This window comes from Rhea pennata, chromosome 2 (assembly GCF_028389875.1).
Source record: "Rhea pennata isolate bPtePen1 chromosome 2, bPtePen1.pri, whole genome shotgun sequence".
Taxonomy (NCBI): Eukaryota; Metazoa; Chordata; class Aves; order Rheiformes; family Rheidae; genus Rhea; species Rhea pennata.
This window is the reverse complement of record NC_084664.1, coordinates 6,882,346-6,907,777: the sequence shown is the minus strand read 5'-3', so window position 1 is coordinate 6,907,777 and position 25,432 is coordinate 6,882,346. Positions and strand designations below refer to the sequence as shown.

At 39.7% G+C, this 25,432-nt stretch overlaps 1 protein-coding gene across 4 annotated transcripts in view; it reads right to left on the bottom strand.

The window, feature by feature from the left end:
* LOC134136755 (sodium channel protein type 5 subunit alpha-like) overlaps positions 1–25,432 on the bottom strand; it is a 213,825-nt gene that overhangs the window by 5,101 nt on the left and 183,292 nt on the right. For all 4 annotated transcript variants that reach the window (XM_062568777.1, XM_062568778.1, XM_062568779.1 and 1 more), the window contains 6 exons: positions 18,719–18,841; positions 12,033–12,314; positions 4,998–5,051; positions 2,934–3,075; positions 2,122–2,222; positions 1,381–1,651 (listed from right to left, as the gene is read on the bottom strand). In XM_062568777.1, coding sequence (XP_062424761.1) covers positions 1,381–1,651; positions 2,122–2,222; positions 2,934–3,075; positions 4,998–5,051; positions 12,033–12,314; positions 18,719–18,841 — 973 coding nt within the window. The remainder of the gene's footprint in view (positions 1–1,380; positions 1,652–2,121; positions 2,223–2,933; positions 3,076–4,997; positions 5,052–12,032; positions 12,315–18,718; positions 18,842–25,432) is intronic.

Genomic DNA, 25,432 nt, shown 5'->3' with positions numbered 1-25,432 from the left:
TGATCACTGAGCCATTTATCTTGAGTGGGGCTGGTAAGAATTTTTCTCATTTGACAACAATTTTGCCTGAAAATGCTAGTGAGTTGGCACCTGTTTTTATGAGCCATCACCAAAACCCAGCAGGTTTCTACTGGAGATCTGCCTCGTATTTATTTTCTTGTTAATTTTTCTATATTTCCTGAGAAGCTAGGAGGTAGCTAATTGCAAAGTTTATACTGCACCCCTGTAGTTAACTTCTCCTACTGCAGAAACAGGGCAGATTTGTCTGGATTGTCAAGTGGCAGCAGTTCCTGGCCTGTTGAGTCATGCCCAGCTCATGAGTCCACAGGCCTGACTGGTATAGCTATACCCAGAGCATCCAGTCTCTGAAGAAAGCTGCATTGCAGCTATGTTCCCCAGCTGACCTAAATCTCTGAAAACATGTGGACTAGGCTGATTCAGGAGCCCTCAAAGCACGGTCTGGGGCTCCTACACCAGAAGCTTGCAGGCTCCCAGGTCTGCGGGAGCGAGTTTAGATCAACAGGAGGATCGTTCAGTGAAGAGATGGCTTTATTTTCCTAACATGGCTCATTTTCATTCACTCATTCCCATCTTCAAAGTGGAAAATTTTTTGAAAGAATGGAATTTTAGAGTTCCTTGGGCTCACTGCATCAGCTTTTCCATCCCATCTTCCAGTTGCTACTTTATTTCCATCCTCAACAGCAAACCCTTTTGGCAGGGGTTTGAGCTTCATATCTCATCTGCATTTATGTAGCACCTAAGTTACGCTCGCTGGCTGGGGCTACAGGACAGCAGAAGGCAGTATTTAACAGTACAGAAAACATAACCATATCTATCCATTTTGTTCCCTGGAAAGGTGAAGATTTGGGTCTCCAGCAACAACAGGGCTGCACCTACCCAAAGGGCTATTTCTCACTGTTGTATGTTAAAGTAAAAAATAAAATTATAGCAACTATATGTGCCATTTTAATGTGGCTTTATTCCTCCCTCTTTTATGCAGTAATGCACAACAGGGTTTATCTGCATGATACCAGTTCTGGACCACGTTTTATGATACTTCCATGAGCCTTTAAATGTATATTGAAATCAATACTATGTCATGATAGGATGATGCCTGTTCTTTTCATCACTGCTCTAAGAGTTTTGTCTCTAAACAGATTTGGCTGTCTATTACATCTCATCATTTCCTTGACCACACGCATTATTGTTAGGCAGTGTTATACTGTATCATTCAATATTAAAAAAAAATCCTTATGATCCAGTCCTAAATAGAAAGTGTGTTTTATTGCACAGAGCCTTTAACTCTGTCTGATTACATTTATGTTGGCCTTTTTATCCTTTGAGTTCTGGTGGAAATGCACCGCATTCAAATTCACCTACCTACAATAGAGAGAATCACAACAACAAAGTCAAATATGTTCCAGCCGTTGGTGAAGTAGTAGTGTCGCAAAGCAAGCATTTTAATGATACACTCTCCAGTGAAGATGGCAACAAAAAGCATGTTTATTTTGTGGAGGATGTTCACTTTTTCTTGACTTTGGTCATCTGTTTCCACCATCATGGTAACCATGTTAAGGCAGATGAGAATCATGATGGAGACATCAAAGGCTTGTTTTGAGACGACATCAAAAATAAAACCTTGGTATTTGTTCTGGAGAAAAAGAGAGAACTATTGGTTAGGAAATATGAACCACATCAAAATGATGGCATCATTCCTCATTGATCAGGAAGTATAGAAAATAGGCAATATACTCTTTCTGATTAGAACTTCATATACATGATAATGGATGGTTGGATGATGGAGTTTTCAAAACTATTTACTTCTAATGCTCTTGAAACTACTGGAAAAGACCTTGTACTGAGGCCACAAACTCATTCAACACAGACATGTGTCCACTGCATGACTGCATGTGTAAACTGGACTTCTAGTCAATATTGCAGAAGAGTGGGAATTCTGTACCATACAGGTCACTGGACCTGAAAACATTGTCCAAATCAAAGCACATAAAATGTTTTTCCTATATTCTTGGTTTTCCCTTCCACATCTGGAAGTTGAATTTTGTTTATTTTATTAAATATTCACTTATCATGCATAGTTCAGTTGAGTTACACAATTCTTACCAGCGGCCTTGGGATTGGTTTTTGAGGTTTCTTAGATCCCAGTTTTTTCATTGCATTATAATACTTTTTCTGTTCTTCTGTCATAAAAATGTCTTGTCCACCTAAGTATAGAATGAGAACAGAACTGTTACTTTTGATGAAAAACGTCTTGCATTCTAGATCTAGAGCTGAACCCTCTTCTACTTTCTTTTTCCCTTTGTCATTTAGCTTTGCTCAAAATGTTGAACAAGGGCCTGAGAAGGTGCCATGCTGGAAGTTGCTTATCACATGAAGGCGAAGGGCAGGAGACATACGCAATCAAGGAGGAGTGAGAGGCAGTGTCAAATACTGTCTACACTTGAGATTAGGTCTACGGTGAGAGGGAAAATATGAGAACCTCACTCCTTTGTTTAGAGCCTTGAAACAGTGAGGAACACAGTTCTCAGGTCAGACTGCTCCTTCTCTGAGCCCTGGATGCACACAGGGGGAAGGATGTGATGTGTCGAGGAGAACAGGTTGCGCTGCTCTGAAGGACAGTGTCATTTATACATCGGGGACATCAGGACGGCCTGTATCTCTGCAGCAGAGTTGCTGCCAGTGATCCTGTCTGCCTAGGGCTGCTTTGCTCTGTTTTCTCCTGGGAGTATAATCTCCCAGCTAGTATTTTCAGGACATTCATCCTGCAAGGAGATTAGGGGCTGCTACAACTGTGCTTTTGTTAAAGTCATGCAGGATGGTTTCCGTGGCTAACGTGGCAAAGCCGCTGCGTATAAATCTATCCCTTGCATTGCTTTCTGCAGTAATCACAAGGTAATGTGTAGCATATGCAGTACTTATCTTTTTCTTTTGTTGGTTAAAATTGTCAATAATGACACCTATGAAGAGATTCAGTGTGAAGAAAGACCCAAAGATGATGAAAATCACAAAATACAGGTACATGTATAAATTACACTCCCATTCAGGCTGCTCCTCACACTGCAAAGGTAAAAGGAAAAACATGAAAACGGCACCATCTCCACACATATTGAAATATTAATGCAGTTAACAGAAAGACGTCCATATCTGTTTGAAGTTTACTATTTGTATATGAAATATCATGATCATTGCAGCTATATTTCATAAGACTAGTAGTCACAGCGATCACACTACTTCAAAAAGTGTGACTTCAGAACTAATCCAGTAAAATGTACTTAGCTTGAACCCAGAAGGGGAAAAGAATCAGTCTTCTGACTATCCTTAATCTTATGTGAACTAATAATACTTCCGATAACAAAAGTATAATTGCTATATAATTAAATGCTACTGAGAAACACTGTGTTGAAAGTCACTGTATTTGAAAGTACAGACTTTCTTCTGTGAAGAGTAGAAATGAACTCTCTGGTGGCTGTATTATGGTAAATGCCACTTTCTTAATGGAGACCAAGCGTGCAAATCATTTTGATCATAATATCCGTATCACAAAGAACTCTTTCAATTTAGAAATAATCTAGTGAACCAAGAGCTCTAGTGAATTTTGCCAATGTCAGGTTTGTGTCTAGAGCTCTGAGTTTTTTAACGGTTTATCTAGCTCAGAGTCGAGAAATGAACAAATCATGGAGTTTTGAAAAAGCCCAATGACACTAAAGCAAGCTCTGGCTTTCCAGACCCGCATCTTCTGCCTTTGTGGGCACTCACTTCATTTTGGAGTGCAAGAGCTGGAATTACAACGTGTGAATTTTTTACCATTTTGTGTTGTAGTAGTCCCAATATCATTGAAAACTTGTGCTAGATAATACCCTTGAACCAACACCAAATCCACCAGAGATCTTGCTGAAGGACCAAACAATGTGGTCTGATAGCTTCAGATCATAGGTACCATATTTGGCAGCAACGCTCGGATTTGCCCCACCAGCTCTTGATATTCAACAAAGGTGCCTAGACCAGAAGCTCTCATCTCCCTAAACGCCGTATTTTCACATGTATAATCTGGGTTTCATTCAGCAGCAGGGAGGATGTGCACACATGCATGTAGTACAAGAATAAATCAGCATCATAGGCTGTTACACGAGGTTTTTCCTCCTCTTACTCTCCCATTTAGAGCCTGACTCACTGTCATGTGGTCTGTTAAATTCCCATTCAAACCCAATAACTACTCTGAAAATTAACACTGGGCGTAATCTTGATCCTTTAATATTATTAAAAGAGGAGAAGGAGACAACATCCCACATAGTTTTGGAGATAAAAAAACAAACACACATGGTATAGCAGTGGAAAAGGCTTTCTTTTTTAAGAAAGCTGCAAGCTGAATAGGGTCTTGATAGGAATCAGCCACAAACCTATGGCAGTCCTTAGTGCCCAGAGCTCCAGCTCATCTCAAGCCAGGGCTAAAAGTTAAACACCAGCCTCTCCCCAAGCCCTATCTACCAAGACCTCCTCCATTCCCTCTAAGCAGAGCAACTGGTTGCAGAGTGGGACTTGGCTGGAGGTGAAAGCATTGGGTGTCTCAGGATGTGAGTTTCAAGGGAATGTAATTTAAATCAAGTATTTTAAAGAGGTTTCAGTTATCAGACACATGGAAAATATGATAGTCAATGGGGAGAATGGAACAGGGGACAATTTAGATCTTCAGTAGACTCATTCGCATGCTGGAGGTGCCTCTCTGTGCTGGGCATTTTGTAGGACAAAATCCTGCATGCTCACCTCAGTGCATCTTCAAGGAAGGTAGATTAAATCAGTGGTAGAGAATGAGGGCCACATTTGTTTTAATATCTCAGACCAATTGCCATAAATGAAGGTCCGCAATTATCACAAGCAGAGTAACAGGCAACATACATTTGTATTTTTTCTGTTGTTAAACATTGTGAATGCTGCAAAAGTCAACTGAAAAGGAAAGAAGTCATTTCACTGTAGTGACCTACCTCTCGCGAATCCACTGCTGCATACATAATTTCCATCCAACCTTTAAAAGTTGCCTGAAAAAAACACCAAAACACATAATTAAACATATTAAATAAGCATATCTTAAAATGATTATATCTTCTTTTTTTAATATGATGTTCAGTATGTGCTTCACTGTTAATGAATTACTTGCTTTTCCTTTTAAGTAATCTATATCTATGGATTTGCATTCATGTGGACATTTAAAAACATATTGGAATAGTTTTCTCCTGAATTCTCTCAATCATCCCAACCGATGAGCAACGACGGAGTTGCAGGATCTCACTGAAGCTCAGATTCTGCCCTCTTTTAACAACTGAGTAAATCGAGATGGTATTGAAACCGGGGGAGTCAATCTGATTTCCTTTTCAGATTATTATTTTTTTTTAAATCAGGGTATATAATTACGGAAAAAAAAGAGAGAAAAGTATTTAAACAAATGATTCCTTAGAAGTCACTATCTTATCGGAAGCTGCAATGAAAAAGGATAGTGAGTTCCTAGGAGACACATACAGAAGTAACTTTTACCACTCTGTGGCAAGGACATTACTCTTTTCTTTCAATATATGCCTATCATTAGATGTAGTCTGATACCAAATATACACAGCAGTAGTTCCGGCTCTGGTCTAAGTCATATTACCTTTATAATACTCTATTTCTCTTTTGGCTTTTGACCGATTTTGATTTACATCAGTTTTAATACTGGTGTGAGCAGATAATCAAGCATTTTTACATTAATTGATTTAACCTGATTTACACTCGCATGCACGAAAGACCCACACCCAGCATTTTTAAAAATCCTACTGACACTTAGGTTGAGTTTTCACCGGGCATCTAGGCGCAAAATCTCGGATAATGCTAATTGGAAGTGGGCCATTGGTTCCCAGGAGAAATCCGGGCATTTGTGTTTAGCTGGGTACATCCAGTGGTTTTAGAAATGTTCTGTTATACGCTCCCTATTACTAAATTAAGTCTTGGAGGTAGTGCTGCCATTCTGCTCTCTTTCGAATGCTGCTGAGCCAAAGGAAAATGTTGTGGAAGAAGTCAATCACATTTATTTTTCATGAAAGCATATATAAAATAGTGTTTGAAAGGTTGTATTCATTTTCATCTACTGGGTAAGAGAGATTAAGCCTTGAAAATCAGAACCTTTTGGAAAATCTATGTCACAATACAGAGTATAAGAAAACACTTAAAAAGTGATATGATCGGCACTCTTACTGAAACAAATAATCATTTAAACCTGTCACACTGATTCCCCTCGGCAGTGCTACCAGTTCACTTTTTGTTGCTCTCTTTCCCATAGTATGAAGGATTGTCTAATGTTGCCACAGCTGTTTGCAGTTTACAGCCCAAGGTGCTGTTTAGGAAGGCTGGACTAGATGAAACAAATAAACAAAAAAAATCGTTTTGCCCATGGCACAAAATAAGATGATCTTAACTTGTACTTTTCTCCTACTTGGGAAGAAATCTTTTCTCCTGAGTAGGTATTTTATCCCTTGATGTGTACCATGGAAGCGAGAGAGTCTCCTGCAAGCCATAGTGATTTATAGTGCTAACAGATGATGAAATGATCTGATGAAAATGCATATTAAGAGAATGAAGAACACTGATTATCTGTTTTCCCCAGTTGTCCAGAAGTAAGAGAACTAAAAATCCACTAGGCTTCTGGAAAGCTTCCCTAGACATTTCATCTGCAGGGAGTAAAAGATACAGAGAATGAAAGAAATATAACACTGGGTAAAGAAATTATTTATCTGGAATTAGTAACCACTTACACTCTGGATAAGGAAGTGACAAAATCTTCATGGGAGTGTGTGTGATACTATCCTGCCTGGAAGCTATCCAGAGAAACCCCATTTTCTACCGAAACTGTCATGTGATGAGATTATCTACTGATAAACTCATCTTGGGATAGGATTACACTTTGTTGTTTGACTGTTGGTTGGAGCTGCGATGCAGTAAATTAGTGAGCAGGAGGATAGGTGGGATGGGACTAGCTGCCCTCAAGCCTTTTATTGTACAACCAAATGGTGCCTTAAAATAAAACAAGGATTTAAAACTGCCTAGCGGAATGCTTTTCTAGAAAAGGACGACAACGCTGCAGTAAAAACGGCTGCTTTGGAACATGGGAACGGTAGTTTCGCACTTCCAAAATGCTTCTTTAAGCGTTGCTATTTTTTGCAAAAGCTCCCGCAAAATGGAGCAGGGGTGTCAGCAATACAGCCAAACTACCCGTGTTTAGGACGGCTATGCTAACTCCGTTATCTGCTAGTTCTCTGGTGAACTTTTTGCTCTTCCATCTTAACAGTGGTTTCATATGGAGTGCTCATTTTGTGTTCGTTTTGTGTCATGCTGAGCTGCTGTGGAAGGCGCTACTGAGCGCCGGACTCACCAAAGCACCCAGACACCAGCGCTGATGCTGTGCTGCGCAGGACGCGGCAGGAGGGCACCGTCTCTGCTGTCCTTGAGAGCTGAGGTGGAAACAGCACTTGTGGTGTGATTCTACTGTTGAGCTAGTGAGTTTTGGACACTATGGAGAAATCTACCCTGGTATAACAATACATTTTTTTTTTTCATAAGAAAACTGATTTTTTAGTAAATTTTTAGTATCCTCACTGGAAGTAAAATCTATCGTGCAGTTTACAAAAGTGCAAGAGCTCATGTAACTCAGTAACTTTAGACACATGCCACTGTCTCATGACCATTTTGTAGCTGATTTATGAGCTCAGTCATGACTTACTTTGAATCTGGCTGGAGGGGCTAATTTAACTGTGTAGCTCCCGGCTGTTGTACTAGGCTGGGAGTGCTCCCATTACCTTCCCATTCCTTATCTAGAGTCCCAGAACGACAAGGAGTGTGACATTTAGATGTTAGTCTGTTCCAGTTTATAAAAAAACTTTTTCAAGCAAATCAGATGTAGGGTAAGACACCACTTGTTTTCCTTTTCAGTCAACTGCTGAAATTTCAAGATATACTGCAAAAATATTTAGGGGTGATGATAACATGAAGGGAAGGATTCTGTAATGGAAATGGAAAATTCCTACCAGAAATTTTAGATATTTCTTTGGTCAGCTGAAATACAGATTTATGAAACATAGGTGCTGAGATCTGCGAAGCAATTCTGAGAATCTAAAGATAGCATTACTGAGGCCCTAGGTGTCCTAATAATTACTCCCGATAGATTAGGGTGTTAAGAGATTATACCCCCAGAAGAATGAGTCATCCTTCTTGGAAATTAAAAAGTCATGATAATACAGATCTTTTTCTCCCTGTGAATGAGGCATTTCTCTAGGTTGTAGAGTGAGCAGAGCCTATCTCCTATTTTAGTATCATAGAATCAGTAAGGTTGGAAGGGACCTCTGGAGATCATCTAGTCCAGCCTCCAGCCCCTTTGTGAACTGTAGAAGCTTGTAGCTCGAATGACCGCTTGACATGAATGTTTTCTCACACTCACAACGTCAGACTAGCATAAGTCAAGGCATCTTCGGAACAACATGATGGATCCCAGATTATGTAGGAAAAGACTAAAAGCTATCTGGGAAAATTTTTATGCAGTTCTCAGCTAAGCTATCAGAAAGTTTGTCTCTGGATAGTGGTGAGTCTTGCAGTCGCTGTAGTAACAACATCTTGTTTCTTTCAAGGATCCTGCAGCTACATATAGAAGTGAAGACAGAACATTAGGTAGACAGATTTATTTTACGCATTTTCAGATGCCCTTAGGCATCTAAAGATAATTTTGGAGTTCTTTAAAGAGCGTGCTGCTGCAGCTGAAAATGTCAACAACCAAAATACAAGTCCCACTTAAAAACTCATATTTTGGATTAGTAAGAGTTGTAACCAAAATGCTTATCTCATCATCACTACACATCGTCTCACCATGCACAAAGATGCATCAATATGTTCCCTTAGGATAGCTGATCCTCTGCAACTCCTACAGTACTTTACTCATGAAATGTGACACTGCATGCAGCTGTACCTGACAAGGAGTCCCTGTAATCAACACTCCTCAACTGGAGTCCAGCAAAAGAGAACCAGATGTTTGGGTCCCTTTTCTGTGGGTGTCATCTTAACATTTTCTTGCCTAAGCCTATCATTAGCAGCAGATATAAGTGCTCCTGGTGTGGAATGACAGTTAAAAGTAGTCCTAAAATGGCATCTGGCTCCTTCTCTTGTCCTGGCTGTTGGAGGAAGGGTCCAGCACCTGTCATAAAAGCTGACCAGGGTTTTTAGACTTCTTCATTTACTGCCATAATCAGTTTGTCCCGCCTGCATAGAGTCTACATTTATGGTGCTTGTTTTGTACTTCTGCAACTGGAAAATCTGCTTCCTGTTACAGGATTATAGGTTCAAAAGAAACCTACAGGGTCATCAAATCCATTTGCAGCTGGAAAGTAGCTATACCACGTAGTCCCTCCACGAATGCTCTGAGATCCACCTTACTATGGTTATGTTTTGGCTGTTCCTAAACTAGTTGTTTTTTACATCCCAGGAATCAGTACTGCACAACAGCAGTAAAGACTGCTTCAGGATACACCTTAGGCAACGTCAGTTTACCAGAAGATTGCAGATTTTCAGGGAGATGAAGCTTGGGTCTTAAAAAAGGAAAGATGAAAGAAAAATTACTCTTTTTCTTAGCAGGAACCATAAACTTAGGCCTGTCCTCTTTATATTGTGAAGAGATCTTAGAAATGGAAACTGCAGAGGAATTCAGGAGCTGGAATTTCAGTGTACATCTGGTAGAAGACAGCTCAGGTCTGGGTTGATCACATTCACCCAACTCAGAGGTCTCATCAGCTTGACCAGGAGAGAAAGTCTGAACAAGTCTCCTTGATTTCTGAGTTCTTTAAAAAAAGATTGTTAGGTATATCTTCTGATGTTTTTTCTCACCAAACAAACTCATCTGTTATGAAGTCACTGAGGAGATAAGAAGCTTCAAATGAGGCGTAGTATTCTAAACCTGGAAATTTTTGCTCAGCTATATTGGATGTTTAAGTAAAAGACAAAGAAAGCACTCTACCGAATGGAAAATCTAATTAAAACCGTTCAAAGTGAATTAATCTACTCTGCATGGGTGAACTGAATATCATAATTACATGCAAAAGATAAAAGCGCTTGCTCTCAGTGCAGCTTTAGGACATAGAAAGAACGAGACATGTTTCTACCCATTCTAATCCCTCTGCTTTCTAGAAGGTATGAATGCAAAGACTTGATGGACAGCGGTCGAAAGATTTCAAACTCAAGTGTTGTCTACTAAGAGCAGAATATACAAGGATGAGCACTTTTACAAGACAGGAAAGCTATTTCATGCCCTCTGTTCTGTGATAAAGAAAAAAACACCATATACCAAAATGCAAGCGTGCATCATGGGAAGCAGTAAGTTTGGCAGATATGATCGAGGACCAGGGGAAGGCCCATGACCTCTTGGAAGAGTAAGTGAGGGCCAAGGATGGTACCCTACAGCATTACAAAGGGCAGTACATGCCTGTGTGTCTTAACCGAATCAAGCAGGCAGTGTGCAAATTTTTCTCCTAGAAGGGATGAATGCTATCACAGATCCTCCAAGAAAATAATATCCCTGTCCATGCACACAGTAAGGGATTTCTTTCAATCTCTATGTAAAATACAATACAACAAACATTGCAGGCGCTTATCCTATCCCTGCCACAACTAGGTTTCAAAGCAGAGTAAGAACAACAGGAATTAGGTATCATTATCACTGTTTTACATGAGGTCCCCATGGAACGGGAACAAGAAGCAATTTGGCTAAAGTCACTCAGCAGCAGAGTGTCCAAATCTGGAAAGGAGGACAGAGCCTCCTGTGTCTGTCTGTTGGCTGTGCTGCCTTACAATACAGTAAATCGCAGTGTATTCAATCCGTTTGTGCATGTTTTACATTTGCTGCTGAAAAAAGCCATAAAAGTGGCTTAATTCTGCCTTTATAGATCAAATATTGCGATTATCTTTGAACTTCAACAGACTCTTCTCTAATGTGCTTGCTTTTCTTTTCCAGAAAGACCAGACTGTATGGAGGTGAGATATAGCAATCTGATCACCACTGTGTTTCGTGTTTTTTTTTCAAGTGGATTATGCTTACAGTACAAATAAGGCCATAACCTAAAAGTTATTTATTGTATGATAGGAAATAAGAAGTTAAGCTTCTTCATTTTCCAGGTCAGTTTTGAAATTCTGTATCTCACTTAACTAATTCTTGTTTGACTGTCTCCTGAAATAAATAAGAAAGAAATACATATTGATTGCTAGACTGCTGGATGCACACACTGTGCATACACCAGAGAGCTATGCACAAATATGTATATATATTTTTGGAACAGATCCACAACCTTAAGTTAGCACCGAGGGAGATTAACTTTCTAAATTGTTTTTAAACTGAATTATGTGGCACTCGAAAAGCTAGTTTACCAGGAGAAACTGGCTATGAATTCTTAGCTATGAATTCTTATAGAGAGTACTTTGCAGGGTGCTTTATTATGTATTATGTATTAATATATGTATTATTTATGCCTAAAAGCCAATAATTTCAAATGTAGGTACTGTAGGCACTGTAACTTCATTTTTTCAGTAAGAGAAAAATGAAGGCTTAGCCAGTTCAGGAACACTCCATCTGCATGAACAGTCCTTCCTGGACAACATAACAACGTAAGTTGTTGTTTCAGGATCTGAATTTTGCTCTGGATTACATCTGCAAAATGTTTTTTGTCACCTCGGTAGTTCAATCACCTCCTATCATATTAGTGATGCACCATAAATTCAAAATAAAACCAAGAACCTGCCATAAATATTTCTTGGACAGATTAATAAGCCAAATACGAATCATCTGCACTTCATGAAAAGCATACCCCCTGGTGGGTAAGGCTGAAAAACCCAGAAAAGTGTAGAGGTTAACTTGGTCCTATAAGGTGATGAATTAAATGGGTGTAAGCAGTATTTTCCCATTAGGAGTTAAAACTGCCAGATATCTATCTAATAAGGAATGTTTCTGATTTCATACTTACCACTTGTAGCAGAGCCAGGTACCCAGCACCAACGTTATCAAAGTTAACTTTAACTTTTGTCCAATAAAATGTGCCGGACACATTATAGAGTATGCAATCACTCATGTTGTTAATAATTTTTGAGTCTAAAGGCATATCTCCTTCTGTCTTATTAATGCACTTCCCAAACTTTCCAGCAAACAGATTCACTCCCATAATGCTGAAGATGAGCCAGAAGATGAGGCAGACGAGCAGGACATTCATGATGGAAGGGATGGCTCCCACGAGGGCATTGACCACCACCTTTGGTGAAACGGGAGAGAAGAAACAATTATTGACAGCATTTGCAAAGGTGCTTCTCTGACAAGCTGTCGTGCACCCACAGTTAACTAGGTTGAACCCTCACGAGGTGTCAGGTGAATAACTCCTAGCATTACCTAAGGAGCCAGATCACTGTTTAAGGCTTCATACGTAAGATAAGCTTTTTTCTTTTTGCAGCTGAGGATCTGATCTACTGGCATTCCATGCATGGGAGAATGGTTTTCCAGGCAGAATCTTTCTCAAGATTCTCAAATAATCATGCAATTAATTGGAAGTTACTGGAGCTTGTCAAAGTATCTCAAAATAGACCACAAAAGATTTCTGAAATCTTTCACTGAACTCAGGGCTCCATAGCCCTTGGAATGTGATCTCTAGCAGTGGAAAGTTTTGCTCATTTAAGTAATAAATGATTGAGAGATGCCACACGAAACCAAGTTCTATTCTAATTTAACAAAAAAAAAAATATTATTTTTTCCCATGAAATGCCATTAAGTTCCAACACACCATCCCAGGCAGGGATGTACTGTCTGTACAAACCTGTATGTAAAATCATACATAAAAATGAAATGAGAAAGGAGCTTTTAAGGTCTAGACAGGACAGCATTGGCAAAGGGTACAATTCTGAAGCTGTGCAAAAGGAATAAATGACAAGTCCTCTGCTTCTCTCAGTTTTGAACATGGTTATACGCAGTGTGATGTCAATACATCAACCAGGCAACATGTACATTATTTGTTGTTTTAAACAAATCTTACGAAGATCTTATGCATGCCAAACACTATATTAAAGACATTTTTGGAGGGAAGAACGGAATAATTCCTATGTCAGCATTTTTCCTCATTCTCAGGCATTGCATGGCCCATGTAAAGCTCTCTGATAGCATTTCTGCAGACAAGCACCCACTATATGAATTTATCCCTTTCTCTATCTCATGTTTTTGAGATTAAAATCTGGTAGGCAGACGTTAAGCTCTTACTCTTCTCCATCTACATTCCCGAAACTGAGACAAAGTGGTATTGATCCATAAAAATTAAATTTTATTCAATTGTGAATCTGATTATGGAAAATGTCAGCCCTTATTTTCTCTCGTATTTATGTCCAGTTTTCTGACAAGCCAATAATGTAACATTCGTTTCATCATCATTTTTGTATTACTGAGGAAGAAAAAGCTCGAAAATCGTAAAATATTTTTCATGCATTTATAGCAGTAGCTTCTTCTACAATATATAATATGAAATTATGTAAATCTTTCAAAACCCAGATTTATATTTTGTGCATTTATGAATGAAGCTAATTTTCATACAGGAAAAGCTACTTGACCATTTTTCCCCCCCTCTAGATAAGTATATTCCTGATGACTTTTCAAAAATCCTTTCTGCTGGTTTAATTTTTCAGTTGTGGATTTTTTTCATTCCTAACTTCAGCATTTTAAGATAACATTTACTTTGTTAACCAAAACGCTAAATACTTTCCAAAGCAAAGGCTCATTTGGATGTTTCCTCAGCCCCTGCCTTAATAGCTTTCATTTGCTTTTATGCAGGATAAGAGTTTTGTTCAATTTTGTTCAATAAGTGGCCGGCACAAAGCCGCTGCAGTTGCGTTACGTATGCTGCTGAACCCACCCTCCCATCCTGTGACAGGACACAGACATTCAGGTTTCAGCAGTGCAAACAATGGCCATTCCTGCATCATCCTGCTTTTTTTCCTTCTGCTGAATTATGTTCAACGGCTTGTAGATAACAAAACATGACATGAGACTGGAACAAATCCTGTAACACCTCTCCAAATGAATTATTAACCAAGGGGTTCACTCTTCTCTCGTGGCTTCTGCTTTTACACCCGTGCGCTGCCATTTGGTCTATGCAAGCACTCTTAATTTACAGTGGGACAAGTAAGGATTAAAGACCTGAATATGCAGAGACAAGTTACTCTCATAAATTCATGTTGAAATTTTAGCTGCAAACCTTGCCATGGAAAAGGCTGAATTTCTGCTGCATCTAGAACCAGTAACATATATAGTCATATATAATAAAAGGTTGATACCTCCTTAATTCTAATAAGGCCTTTATAGCCGAGGCCACCTTCCCTGCAACTTCTTTTGGGATAGCCTAGAAACTGAGCCAATCTCCTCCCTGTCTGCAGTGGTGCAAATCCATAGCTCGTGCCTTGTCCCCAGCTCTCCTGGTCTCACGGACCATCTGCCCAGAAGAAGGTGATTCAGATTTTATATCCAGAACAAAGGCTTGTATGATACATTAGTCTATATTTCACTGAAGCAGAGGTCACCAGTTTTTACTCAGTGCTTCCAGGCAGGCTATAACTTCTAGCCAAACTTGGGGACAGATTTTGCAAAGACATCCAATTCACAGTATAATGGTTTCAAGTGATGGACAATCACCTTGTTATTAGGTGATCTATTCCTTGTGTCCTTTGCAACGTCCTCACTGTCAGGAACAGATGCCTTATTTCTAGGCTGAATTTGCTGAACTTGAGCCACTAGTCATCTGGTCTCAAGGTACTTTCCCCTGAAGATCTGAAAGCCTTCTGCTAGTGGAAATTTGCTCCTATCATCTCTGTCTTGTTGTGGATGGCTTACTACCAAATATTGTTTTGGATGATTAAACAAACTAAGCTGCTTTCTAATTGTCATGTTTCTTTCAGATTCCGAATCACACTCATAACTCTTGCAGAGCCTTTCATGCTTCTAACATCCCATTCCCAGCAGGGATGGGGAAGCCCATGATTCCAGCACTGCCCACAGTAAAGCTCTGTGGAGCGTTGATCTCTCCTCCTGCTTGTTGGTTCTTTCCTTGCGTACTGAGGAATTGGACTAGTCACCTCAACTAAAAGTTATCACCCCGCAAGCTTGTGTCCTGCTGACCAGGCATGCTGATCCTTAAGTCCTTTCAGCCACTGTTTTCCAAGAAACACCCCCTAGAGTGACCTACTTTTTTTCTTCCTATGCGTACAATGTATTTGGTTTTATTAAAATGCATGTTGTAAAACTGATCTGTTTTTCCCTGTGATCCAGATCAGTCAGTATAATTCCCTTATCTGTAATATCACTTACTACTCCGCTCACTTTATGTCTGGCCTTGTCAGCAAAGATTTTATATTTTCTTCCAGATTCTGTTAAAGTCCAGATTAAGGACAGCTTTTATTCCAAAGGATCACTTGCCCTGAGACTCTCATCACAGAATTTACTGTTTCATCACTGTTTACAATTACTTTCTTGAGATCCATCATCCATTTTAAATTAATTTAGAATATGTTTACTTAGCTTGGTACAAAGCTCATTTTTTTTTATCAGAATGTCCTGTGGTATCAGATTTCTCTCTGAAATCTAAGGATATTATATCAGCGCAGTTACCGTCATCAGCATAATTTGTAATCAAATCAAAGGACCATATCAGTTTTACAGGACCTATTCCCATGAAATCCTGCTAACTAGCATTAATTATGCTATATCTTTACTGAATATATCTTGTAGCAGCCTCACCATGACTTTGCCTCATGTCGTCTTCACATTAAATGGTCTATAATCTGTCCTTTTAAAATACTGCAATAGCATTTGTTGCTGGGAAGAAATTTGCAGGGAAGTGGCACTTCTGAAATAATTTCTCGATGGATAAAGGATGGGGAGACATGAGAGACCCCATGGTTTGGGACAGGCAGACCTAAGTTAATTTACTCTGTGCTGTAACATGGCCTGGAAGGTGGTGAGCAACATGGAGTGGTGGCATGTGCCTGGAAACCCCAGGGTCTGCTGTAACTGCCAGGTGGGATACTGCTCTCCTTGGGCTCAACTTTTAGGAGAGAGGGGGCAGGAGGGGAAGAGTTCTGCTTTATTTTGCAGACTTCCCTGTTGGTTTGGTAGGTGCTCAAGCTTGCTGCAAACTCAGACAGGTCTCAGCCCCTTTAAAGACAGGGAAAGGCCTGAAGTCTAATGGCAACAGGTCTCGCAGGCCACCCAAGTACTGCTCTGTGTTTTTGCCTCAGGACCGGTTGGTTCCAAAACCTTGGTACAGTATTTGTAAAGTAAGTCTCTCACTGTTATTCAAATGAGAACTTTCTCGCTCCTGTTCTAGTCATGCAGACATCCTTGAGATCCTCAGGCAGAGGATATTATGGTAGAGCAAACTATTATTATTTTCTTATTATCAGGGTTTGCATCTCGACATTATCATTATCCATCATTGTGCTGGCAATTTTCCTGTGCATTCTGGAGCATATGAACTCCTAATAATGAAAGGTCTTACTGTCCCCAGTCATGTTAAGTATGGTTAGACATACTAAAAATAAGATGATTTGATTTGCCTATAGCACGTATTCTCAATTACACTTTATCATAATTTACAAGCTAATTCACTACCTCTGATAGCTCAGAAAGACTGAATATATTTCAGCTGCAGCAGTGGTACAGTGAGGAAAAAGGATATTGTACCAGGCACCTGGGGTATGAGCATGTTAGGAATGAAACTTGCTGGGCTGATGCAGCAACATGTGTTTACAACATGTAGGATCTCCACCAAATGAGACTCTTGCTGCTCTCAGAAAGCCCCTTGACAGAGATGTGAGCTTTTTCATATTATTTCTTCACTATTTCAGTTTCTCACTTCTCCTATGCTTTGAGCTAGTCTGCCCACTGTTTTTCAGATTTGAATTCCATTTAGTCAAATGAACGCAAAGGCACAAGTGAATGTTCTTACGTCAGCTTAAAATGTGTTAAAGGAGTTTCACTTGAACTTGCAAATCTACCAATAGAAGCTAAGCCTTTACAAGCCAGATTTAAATTTATTTGAGAGAGCCCGTGCACAAATCACTCTGGTAGTAAAACAAATGCAACTCTTTTTGAAATCAACTTTTGTTCAACTTACACATGCTTAATAAAGACATGGATTGAAATCATCAGATGGCATGAGAATGAGCATCTCTAATAACATCAGTAGTGCAACATCACTTTGTACTGGCTGAGGATTTGCAGTGTTGCTTCTGTTTTTATTTTGTGAATAACCTATAAAACATTGCCTGTGTTTGCTCAAAGGAGTGTGGTGAACAAAAGAATTCAGGTTTGGATGCCCAGATGAATAGAGCTAAGTGACCTTTCCTCTGTTAGTACCAATATGTAGGAAAATGATCTGCAACTAGATCTGACTGTACTTTTTTTCACAGAAACGATGTGACCTAGAGAGTCACAAGGTCTGTAGGATGAAGCCATGGATCCCTAACTCTAGTCTTCCACTGAACATGCAAAGTTAGGATTACAGCAGTAAAAAGTTCTCAAAAATTGCTCTATTGCAACACATTGCCTAGATTTCCCCAGATTCTAGGCTCACTTATCCCTCCATCAGTCTCACTGCAATGGTATTGCAAGGAGGCCATCTACCTATCAGGAACTCAGTGCATGAACTACACATTTTAGTCCCTGATGATTCAAGACCAAAATTTGTCTACAGGAAAGCTCTACCCTGAATAAACCTTGGTATCAAGGCTGTACCATTTTCTTTAGCCTAGTAGAGAGATTTGGGTTCTCTAGACAGAATGTAAGTTGTCTTCCATGTAATTATGCCCACAGATCATGAAAGTGGTGCTCATGGGTTACAGAGGAGGTGCCGTGCAGAGATTTGCTTTATCTTGCTACGTGATCTGCAAGATTAGCAGTAACCTTGGTTCATGTAGATAACAGTTGTCATCGTTTGCAAGTCATGCATGGTGCAAGGAGTTAAATAAACAAAATGCCAATCTAGAATGCGGTTGATTAGCCTAGTAGGTAGGCTTAACAAATAAACAGGTATGTTGTGTGGATATAGTTATGCAGGGAAAGCAATGCAGAAGGGAGAGACATAGATACACAAGACAGAGCAGCAAGCAGAAGTTACTGGTTATAGTGTTAATCCTGCCATTACACATTCAAACTGAAATAAGTTCAAAGAAAATATTTAGTAAATGTGTTCATTTGCTTTCCATATCTTTGGTATTTCTAATTCTTCCTTTAATGATTAGTGAAAAAGTCCTTAAGAACTTTCCCAGTCAGTCTCATTTTAATGCATGTCAAAAGCAGGGAGCAAACTTGTGGCTCTGTTATTCCCCTGATACGCCTTATAATTGAGAGGTAATTGTTAGCCAGATGCTTCCTCAGTCAAAAAGTTGTTTTTAAAAACACAATATGACAAGTTATGCAGCGGGATTAGTTTATCGTGAAATCCACCAGAGGATAAAGCTGCAATGACACAATTGCAACCAAGACAAAGGAGGGATTTCTGATTTTGTTGTTTATCATTCATTTCCTTTTGCAGACTAAACAAAGACAAAATGAGGTGCAACAGGGCCCTGCTAAATGCTTCATGTCACACAGCCGAGCTTTGATCGATGCTTTACTCACTCTTACCCTCATCCCTTCAAATCGTGACAATGCTCTTAACGGTCTCAAAGCTCGCAGGGTCCTGAGGGATTTAATAGGACCCATCTCGGAGTATCCAAGTGTATTAGCTATGAGGCTTATTAAAGAGACCTGCATGGAAACACAAAGCAAAAAAGCAATCTATTAGTAGAGTCCTGCCATTTTCCTTCTCTTCTGCCTTTTCTTCCTGAAAAGAAACAGCTGGTTAGCGTAACAGTGCAAAAAAATCTCTAAAATGGAAGCCATTACATTAGACCAATGCAGTAAAAAGGAGATTTTACATCCACACATATACAGAATTCTTTCCAGCTCATGAAACATTCGGTTCCAGTTTAATCCAAACTTTATAGAAATACAGACTTTTGAAGGTGTCCTTTTTCTTTTAACGAAGCACATAGAACTCCTTTTAACATCAGCTTGCACAAAGAGGATACAAAAAGACATTATTGCTACAAAACCATCACCCCGTGACACCAGTGCTGTAGGTTTTCTGTACGCCTAAGAAGGTGTGTGAGCACCTTCCACTTTTCAAATATGATGAGTCAGGTAAGTGTTATAATTTAGGGCTTTCCAGATGAACCAATCCACACACCTGTAAGATGTAACCATTCCTAGCAGGGATAAAAGGTTTTAGAATTACCATTCAACTACCAATCTTAAACTTACTGATTAGAAAACAAGTCTTCTAGATTGGCAATAGATCTGACTTTATACCATAGGCTTTTTAGAAGAATTATGTACATGTGACTGCTTTATTCCACACTTTTTCACTTTACTCAGATTCCTACACAGCCTGTAAAGGAGATGGAAACTTGACAGGTGCTCAGCATTAAGGTTCATTCCTCCATCAAAGACTATTTCTTTGAAATTAACTATCTATTTTCAAATCTGGAGAAAGTATGGGGGAGTTTCAATGCTCTTCTTGTTCTCAGAGCTTCCGTAGTGCCTAGCTGGTCATAAATGTGGATGCTATCAGGAACAGAACTGGAATCTGTGTGAACTGAATGGCAGTTGAGATTACTGGTCAGATGAGCAAATATATGGAATAAATGGATTTTGCACATTGAAATCAGTGTTCACAACCTGAATTCTTACTAACCAGGGAGTGAGAAACAAAATAGTTCTCCAGAATCATAAACATCACTCTGATTTGCTTGAATTAAAAAAGGAACCATAATTCATAATTCTCCATATTTAATAACCTGTTCTTTTCTCAAAAGAAAGAGACCTATGCCTGTTGCTCTTGACAGTTCCTTTATTCCTATCTTATTTTAGCTACTTTCACAGCACCAGTTATCATGATACCTGAATACCAGGTGGTGTAATCAGTGAGCATCTGAATACTCTCTAGTGTATTTATCTGCAAAGCTTACCTGAAAGAAGTGTGCTTTATTGCCATTTAAAAGATAGAAACTAAGCCTAAAAGTTCATAAAAAATGGATGCTTAAGCTAAAACAGCCTCTAAGCTTTCTCATGAAGACAGTCAACTTTGGTGGGAAATTATCTCATCTATTTTAAGATGGGGTGAATTTTTCTCTGAACATGACTGCTGAATGATGTCACCCATGAAGTTTATGATAAGGCATGATATGACCAGCCCAGTTTCCTAAATCCTAGGCTAGCATCCTAACTGGTGCATCCTTTCCCTTTAATATATATTAATGTATAGTACTGTCTGCATAGCTAAGCATCTTTGCAGAACTGGCTCAATTTGTTTAATTATTTACTTACTGATGGCTTTATTGTGGCATGGGGGTTGCAGCAAGGCTAAAGGCAGAAGGTCTAGGAGATTCCAAGGCTGAGATGGATGCAATGATGGGCTGGATATCTGCCGGGATGAGTCAGTCTGACTCTGCAGATGACAAAGTGGCACAGAGGCTGGCTGTCATGCTTTGACATGTCATTATTTAACAAGGTGCGACACAAACTCACCTCCCTTGTACAGATCCGGCGGCTGATGGGGCAGGAAGGTCTACTAACAAACAAACTCTCATTTTAGTGGTGAGTATGCTTCAAAAACTTCACAGTTGAACATCACACTGATTCCTTCCCTAAGAAAGCTCTTGAAAGACTTAAACCCATGACATGCTTGCACAGAAGAAGCTATTTTACAGTAAATCCTACTGTAGGTTTCATCTATTCATTAGTAATGCTTTTTTTTTCTCCTAAATTCTGCTTAGTCTGTGCTCATAGTCAAATGTGGAAGTCTGCCCCTGACACGGGAAGTCTCTTTAAAGCCACTTCAAACTGGCCAGCACTCTAGGCTGAGGCAGCCCCCATTTTGCAGCAGCGTGCAGGCCAGCAACGCCTCCTCTATCTTTTACTAGCTGGGTTTTTTGTGATTGCGATTTGTACTCCAAAGTTTTATTAACATACAACCCAAAGCAATTTTTATTTGCTCTTCCAATTGACTTAAATGAGAATGGTGCCTAAACAAGGAGAAAAGACTAAGATTTGGCTAATAGGAGTTATTTGATGAGCAGTATGCTTATATACTAGAGACGGCCTACTATGACCTCTTAAAATTGTAATATGACTGGCATTTCTGAGGTATCCTGTTGAGAGTACCACTGTGGCATATATTCTTATCCTTGGTGGAACATTTAGTCCATAAAACAGCATTAACTCTACAAAGTCTTGAAGCTTCTTAACCAGAAAGGCTGGAGGTTTAAGAAAAATAGTATGCTATACGACAGAAATCAAGATATGCATGCTCATATGTCCCAAGGTGAATATTTTTTTCATTCATTTTACGAATGAATGTATAGATTTAAAAGAAAATTAATCAAATACAGAGCACCCGACACCCTTCTGTCTTTGCCCGTAATGATGAAAAGTCAAGTCTTCTGAAGGTTTAAAGATTGCCCAGTACACGCTTCTGCTTTCTTCCTGCCTCTGTCCAGGTTTAAGTCCTATGACTCCACCTTCTCCCAGGGCAGAAGATGTCCTGTTCCAAACCTGCAAGACCAGACTTTGGGTCTGAGGCAGGTTACCGTTTTCTCCAAAGTGCCATAAACATCACCTTGAAATGCATCACAGGTGCTGCTGTCCTCCTGACACAGCTTTACACAGCATTAGCTATCTATTCAGAGGATTAGCCTGTGGAGCTGTGTGATATTTGGTGAAGATTTACAAGGCTGGAGTCAGAAATCAGTCTGGGACAGCTCATTTAAATGCTTGACTGTTGATTTTGAAGGTATATCTCCATCAAAATTTGTTTATAAAAGAATCACTAAAGCAGAGACTTGGTGATTTTGACTTGATTAAAAGTGACCCGGAAGGCTATTTTTAGGCAAAAAATCAAGCAGTTTTCAAAATTGGTGCTGACTGCCCCACATAATCACAGCAAAAGGTGAAGTCAGCAGTTTCTGTTACTTTTTTTCCCAGTTACAAGGCTATGTAGCCCCGAGCTACTCCAGGTTTCTGCCTTGTGGTCTATCTGGTATCAGAATCCTCCTGGCGCCTGTCACACAACTCCAGAGTCAATGCAAACTCCAGTTTCTCAATAGTGCACGTATTTCTAATTATTTCAATATCGGTTTTGCAAATTGGTTTGTAGGTTTTTCAGGAAAAAAATACCTCTGAAAATGAGACAGCACCACAGTATCATGAAATGTAGACAAACCGTAAGGAGTCACTATTGCCTAGGACTCTCTCTCCCATGAAATGCATCATCTGTTGTTGGGCTCGGGCCTTCGTCTCCCATGGTGAGCGTGCTGAGGGGTGAGCTGCAGAGTCGTCTTCCTCCTGTGCACTTCCTCTGACCCAAGAAGTCTTTTTATTGTTCTTACTTGCAGATGTTCCACTTCCAGTGTATCCCTGGAGTGTTTCTTTCAGCCTCTGCTCAATCTTACTAAGAAGTTTTTACATATCTAAATTTTCCTTTACGTTATTCAATCAAGTAGTAATACCTTCCATGTGTCTGTTAGCTGTAGGCTGTTCTGTATCCCACTTTATTTGCTGTCTATTCCACTCCAGTCCCCAGGACAGTGCTTTCACTGGAATTTCCCATCATGAGCTCCAGCTTACAACTTAGCCAGTAATGAGGTGAATTGTCCTTTTAAGTCAGCGTATGCAGTCCTGACTCCACTGACATTAATGGCAAAATCCCCATCACGGGCAGCTAGGATTTCAGCTCTTCCTCTCAGTACAGCCAAGCAAGAGCTCAGCCTCCATGCTATCAATGGCTTCCCAACATTTCTTCCATGGACTCAGCCCCTGAAACAGGCAGTATTTACCACCCGGCTCAGTGGTTGAGTTTCCCAGCAAAGCCCTAGGGTGCTGGGCAAAGCTACCTATGATGCTTCCTGCACACCTTCTTGCTACTGTAGAGAGGCACTTGGTACTGAGCTTTCTCTAATCCTGGCACTTAGGGTATTTTGTTGCTCCTGTTTCTTACTTTCTTTTCCCAGGGACAATTTTATCTATACAGATTTCTAATTTTATCTGTAGAAGTTTCCTGTGCTGGCAGGATGACAGAACTTGAATGGAGCAGGGTTTGTTTGGTGGCCTTCTGGAGCTGGGTAAAGAGAGAGATGAGTGGGCCCTATCATTTTCATTTTCGCCCCTTTCAGTCTTATGTTTAAGACAAAATGAAAGCTTGCGGCTGCATTAAGCACTTGAAATGCCAGCAACAGGGATTACCAGGCCTATAGCTGGTGTTTTATAAGAAGACCTCCTCTCATTTCAGGGGCTCAGTGGAACTAAGTGTTTTGGAGTGCCCTGCTGTATGATATATACTTGTGTTTCCAGGGCAAAAGCAAGAAAAATCAGTGAATTCAGACTGCTAGAATATAGGCAATGATCTCGGGAAAGAGGCTAGGCTGATTAGCAACTTTTTAAAGTTATTGTTAAGATGCTTCTAATGAGATTAGTATCTGAATTTCTTAATCATTTTGACAATCCGCTACTAGGTTATAATTTTTCAAAAAGAAAAATCTTACCTAGGGATCAGCAGGTTGACAGAAACTGTCACTTATTCAGATTTAATATTTACAGGGATCTTGTCATGTTCCTGATATCATACAGCATGTATTTGTACCCAAGTGTCACCGTTAGTATTAAATTCCCACACACTAAGTGTTGTCTCTACATACACGTGAATGCACACCTTGTGTCCAAGCATTCACTGTCACCCCAGAGAAGCAGACTGAAGGTAGGAGCCAGGAAAGTGAGCGGTTTTTAAAATTATAGGCTTTGTGGTGTATTTCTTTAAGCTATCAAACTGTTTTAATTGCTTAAAGAATGCTATATCAGTGTTCACTATAATTTACAAGTTGACATATATGCAGCATCTTTTGGACTATTAAAACTGCTCATTATGAACATACAGAAATAAAGACAAAATAGATATATGTATCTTCACTATCCGACAGTGACTTAAGAAACTGGTTGTGTAAACCCCAGTAAAGCTGTCTAAAAAGAATTTTAAGATTGCAGAAAAACACATTTATAAATTAGGAAGTGCAATAATTCAGCTTCTTTTCAGCATGCACAGAAGAAACCACTTTAATCAAAAGATCACATACTGCTTTTCCCAAGAAGCTACCGCATTTATACCAGTAGAGGAGTTACTTCCTATTCTCTAGTTTCTTTTCTATATCCATATATTGCAAAAGCATATTAGTAGCATGCACGCATTTCCTAGCCATGAAATCTTGCTGAGTCCCCTCGTGAGAAAGGTATACTCTTTGAGAGCCGTGTTTCATCCAAGTCTAACAGAGTTTCCTATGACAAGGAGATTGGTTTGAGCTGGAACGGGGGTCACTCATTTCTTTTTCATGTTCCTTCTAGCCAGCCTAAAAGCACGTCATTTCAGAAAACCAGAGTGTCCACTAGACCAAGCTGGATGCAAATTAGCAACATTTAGACCTAAACAGCATGATTCAAAGGCATATGCTGCTAGGCATAGACTTCATTATCATGTTAACCTCTGATAACTGCTAAGTGAACAGCAGAGCCCAGGGAACAAGGAGCACTGCCTAGGCAATAATAAAAATTGTCCCTATCTGATAATGTAGAACCTAAAATCCATGAGAATAATGAAAACCTCTGCTAAATGTCTGCCCTCCTGCAGCGTGCAGCGGTGAGCAATACCCTTGCAAGCTGTTCTCTCAGGTAGAGAACCTGAGACCTCCTTCCTGATTTGGGCCATAGCACATGTTTTAGGCAGCCAGGGATTTCGTCAAATTAACCTGCTTGTTCAAATTAGAAGGTAGAGAGCGCGAAGGAAAGGATATCCAAAAGGGAACTCAAGCAGCTGGTTTGAAAGCTTTGGCCACTTATTTAAATATGCAGTCTAAGCTAACGCAGGCCTCCAGTGCTTTCAAATAGCTCTTTACCATGCTCTGGGAACACCCGTCTCTAATTGTGCTTAATAAATAAATAAATAAATAAATAAGCAAGGTGGAAGAAAGAGAGCTTAGATTACTTTGGGTCCCTCTTTTTAATTGTCTCTGGCTTCTCCTGTCAGTTGCTGCCATGGATAGGAATATCCAAAGGATATACCTTCAGGGGCCAAGCAGCAGCCAAGGGTCTTTAAAGGCCTGTCCTGTGGCCCAAAGTTGCTCCCAACGATTTAAAAAGGAACAGAATTAGAACTGTAGGTTTGCAAATTTGAACTGGGAACAGAAACAACAACAACAAAAAATCCTAAAGAGAAAGGGGGATTAGAAAATTTAATTGAAATACATGGAACTTTAG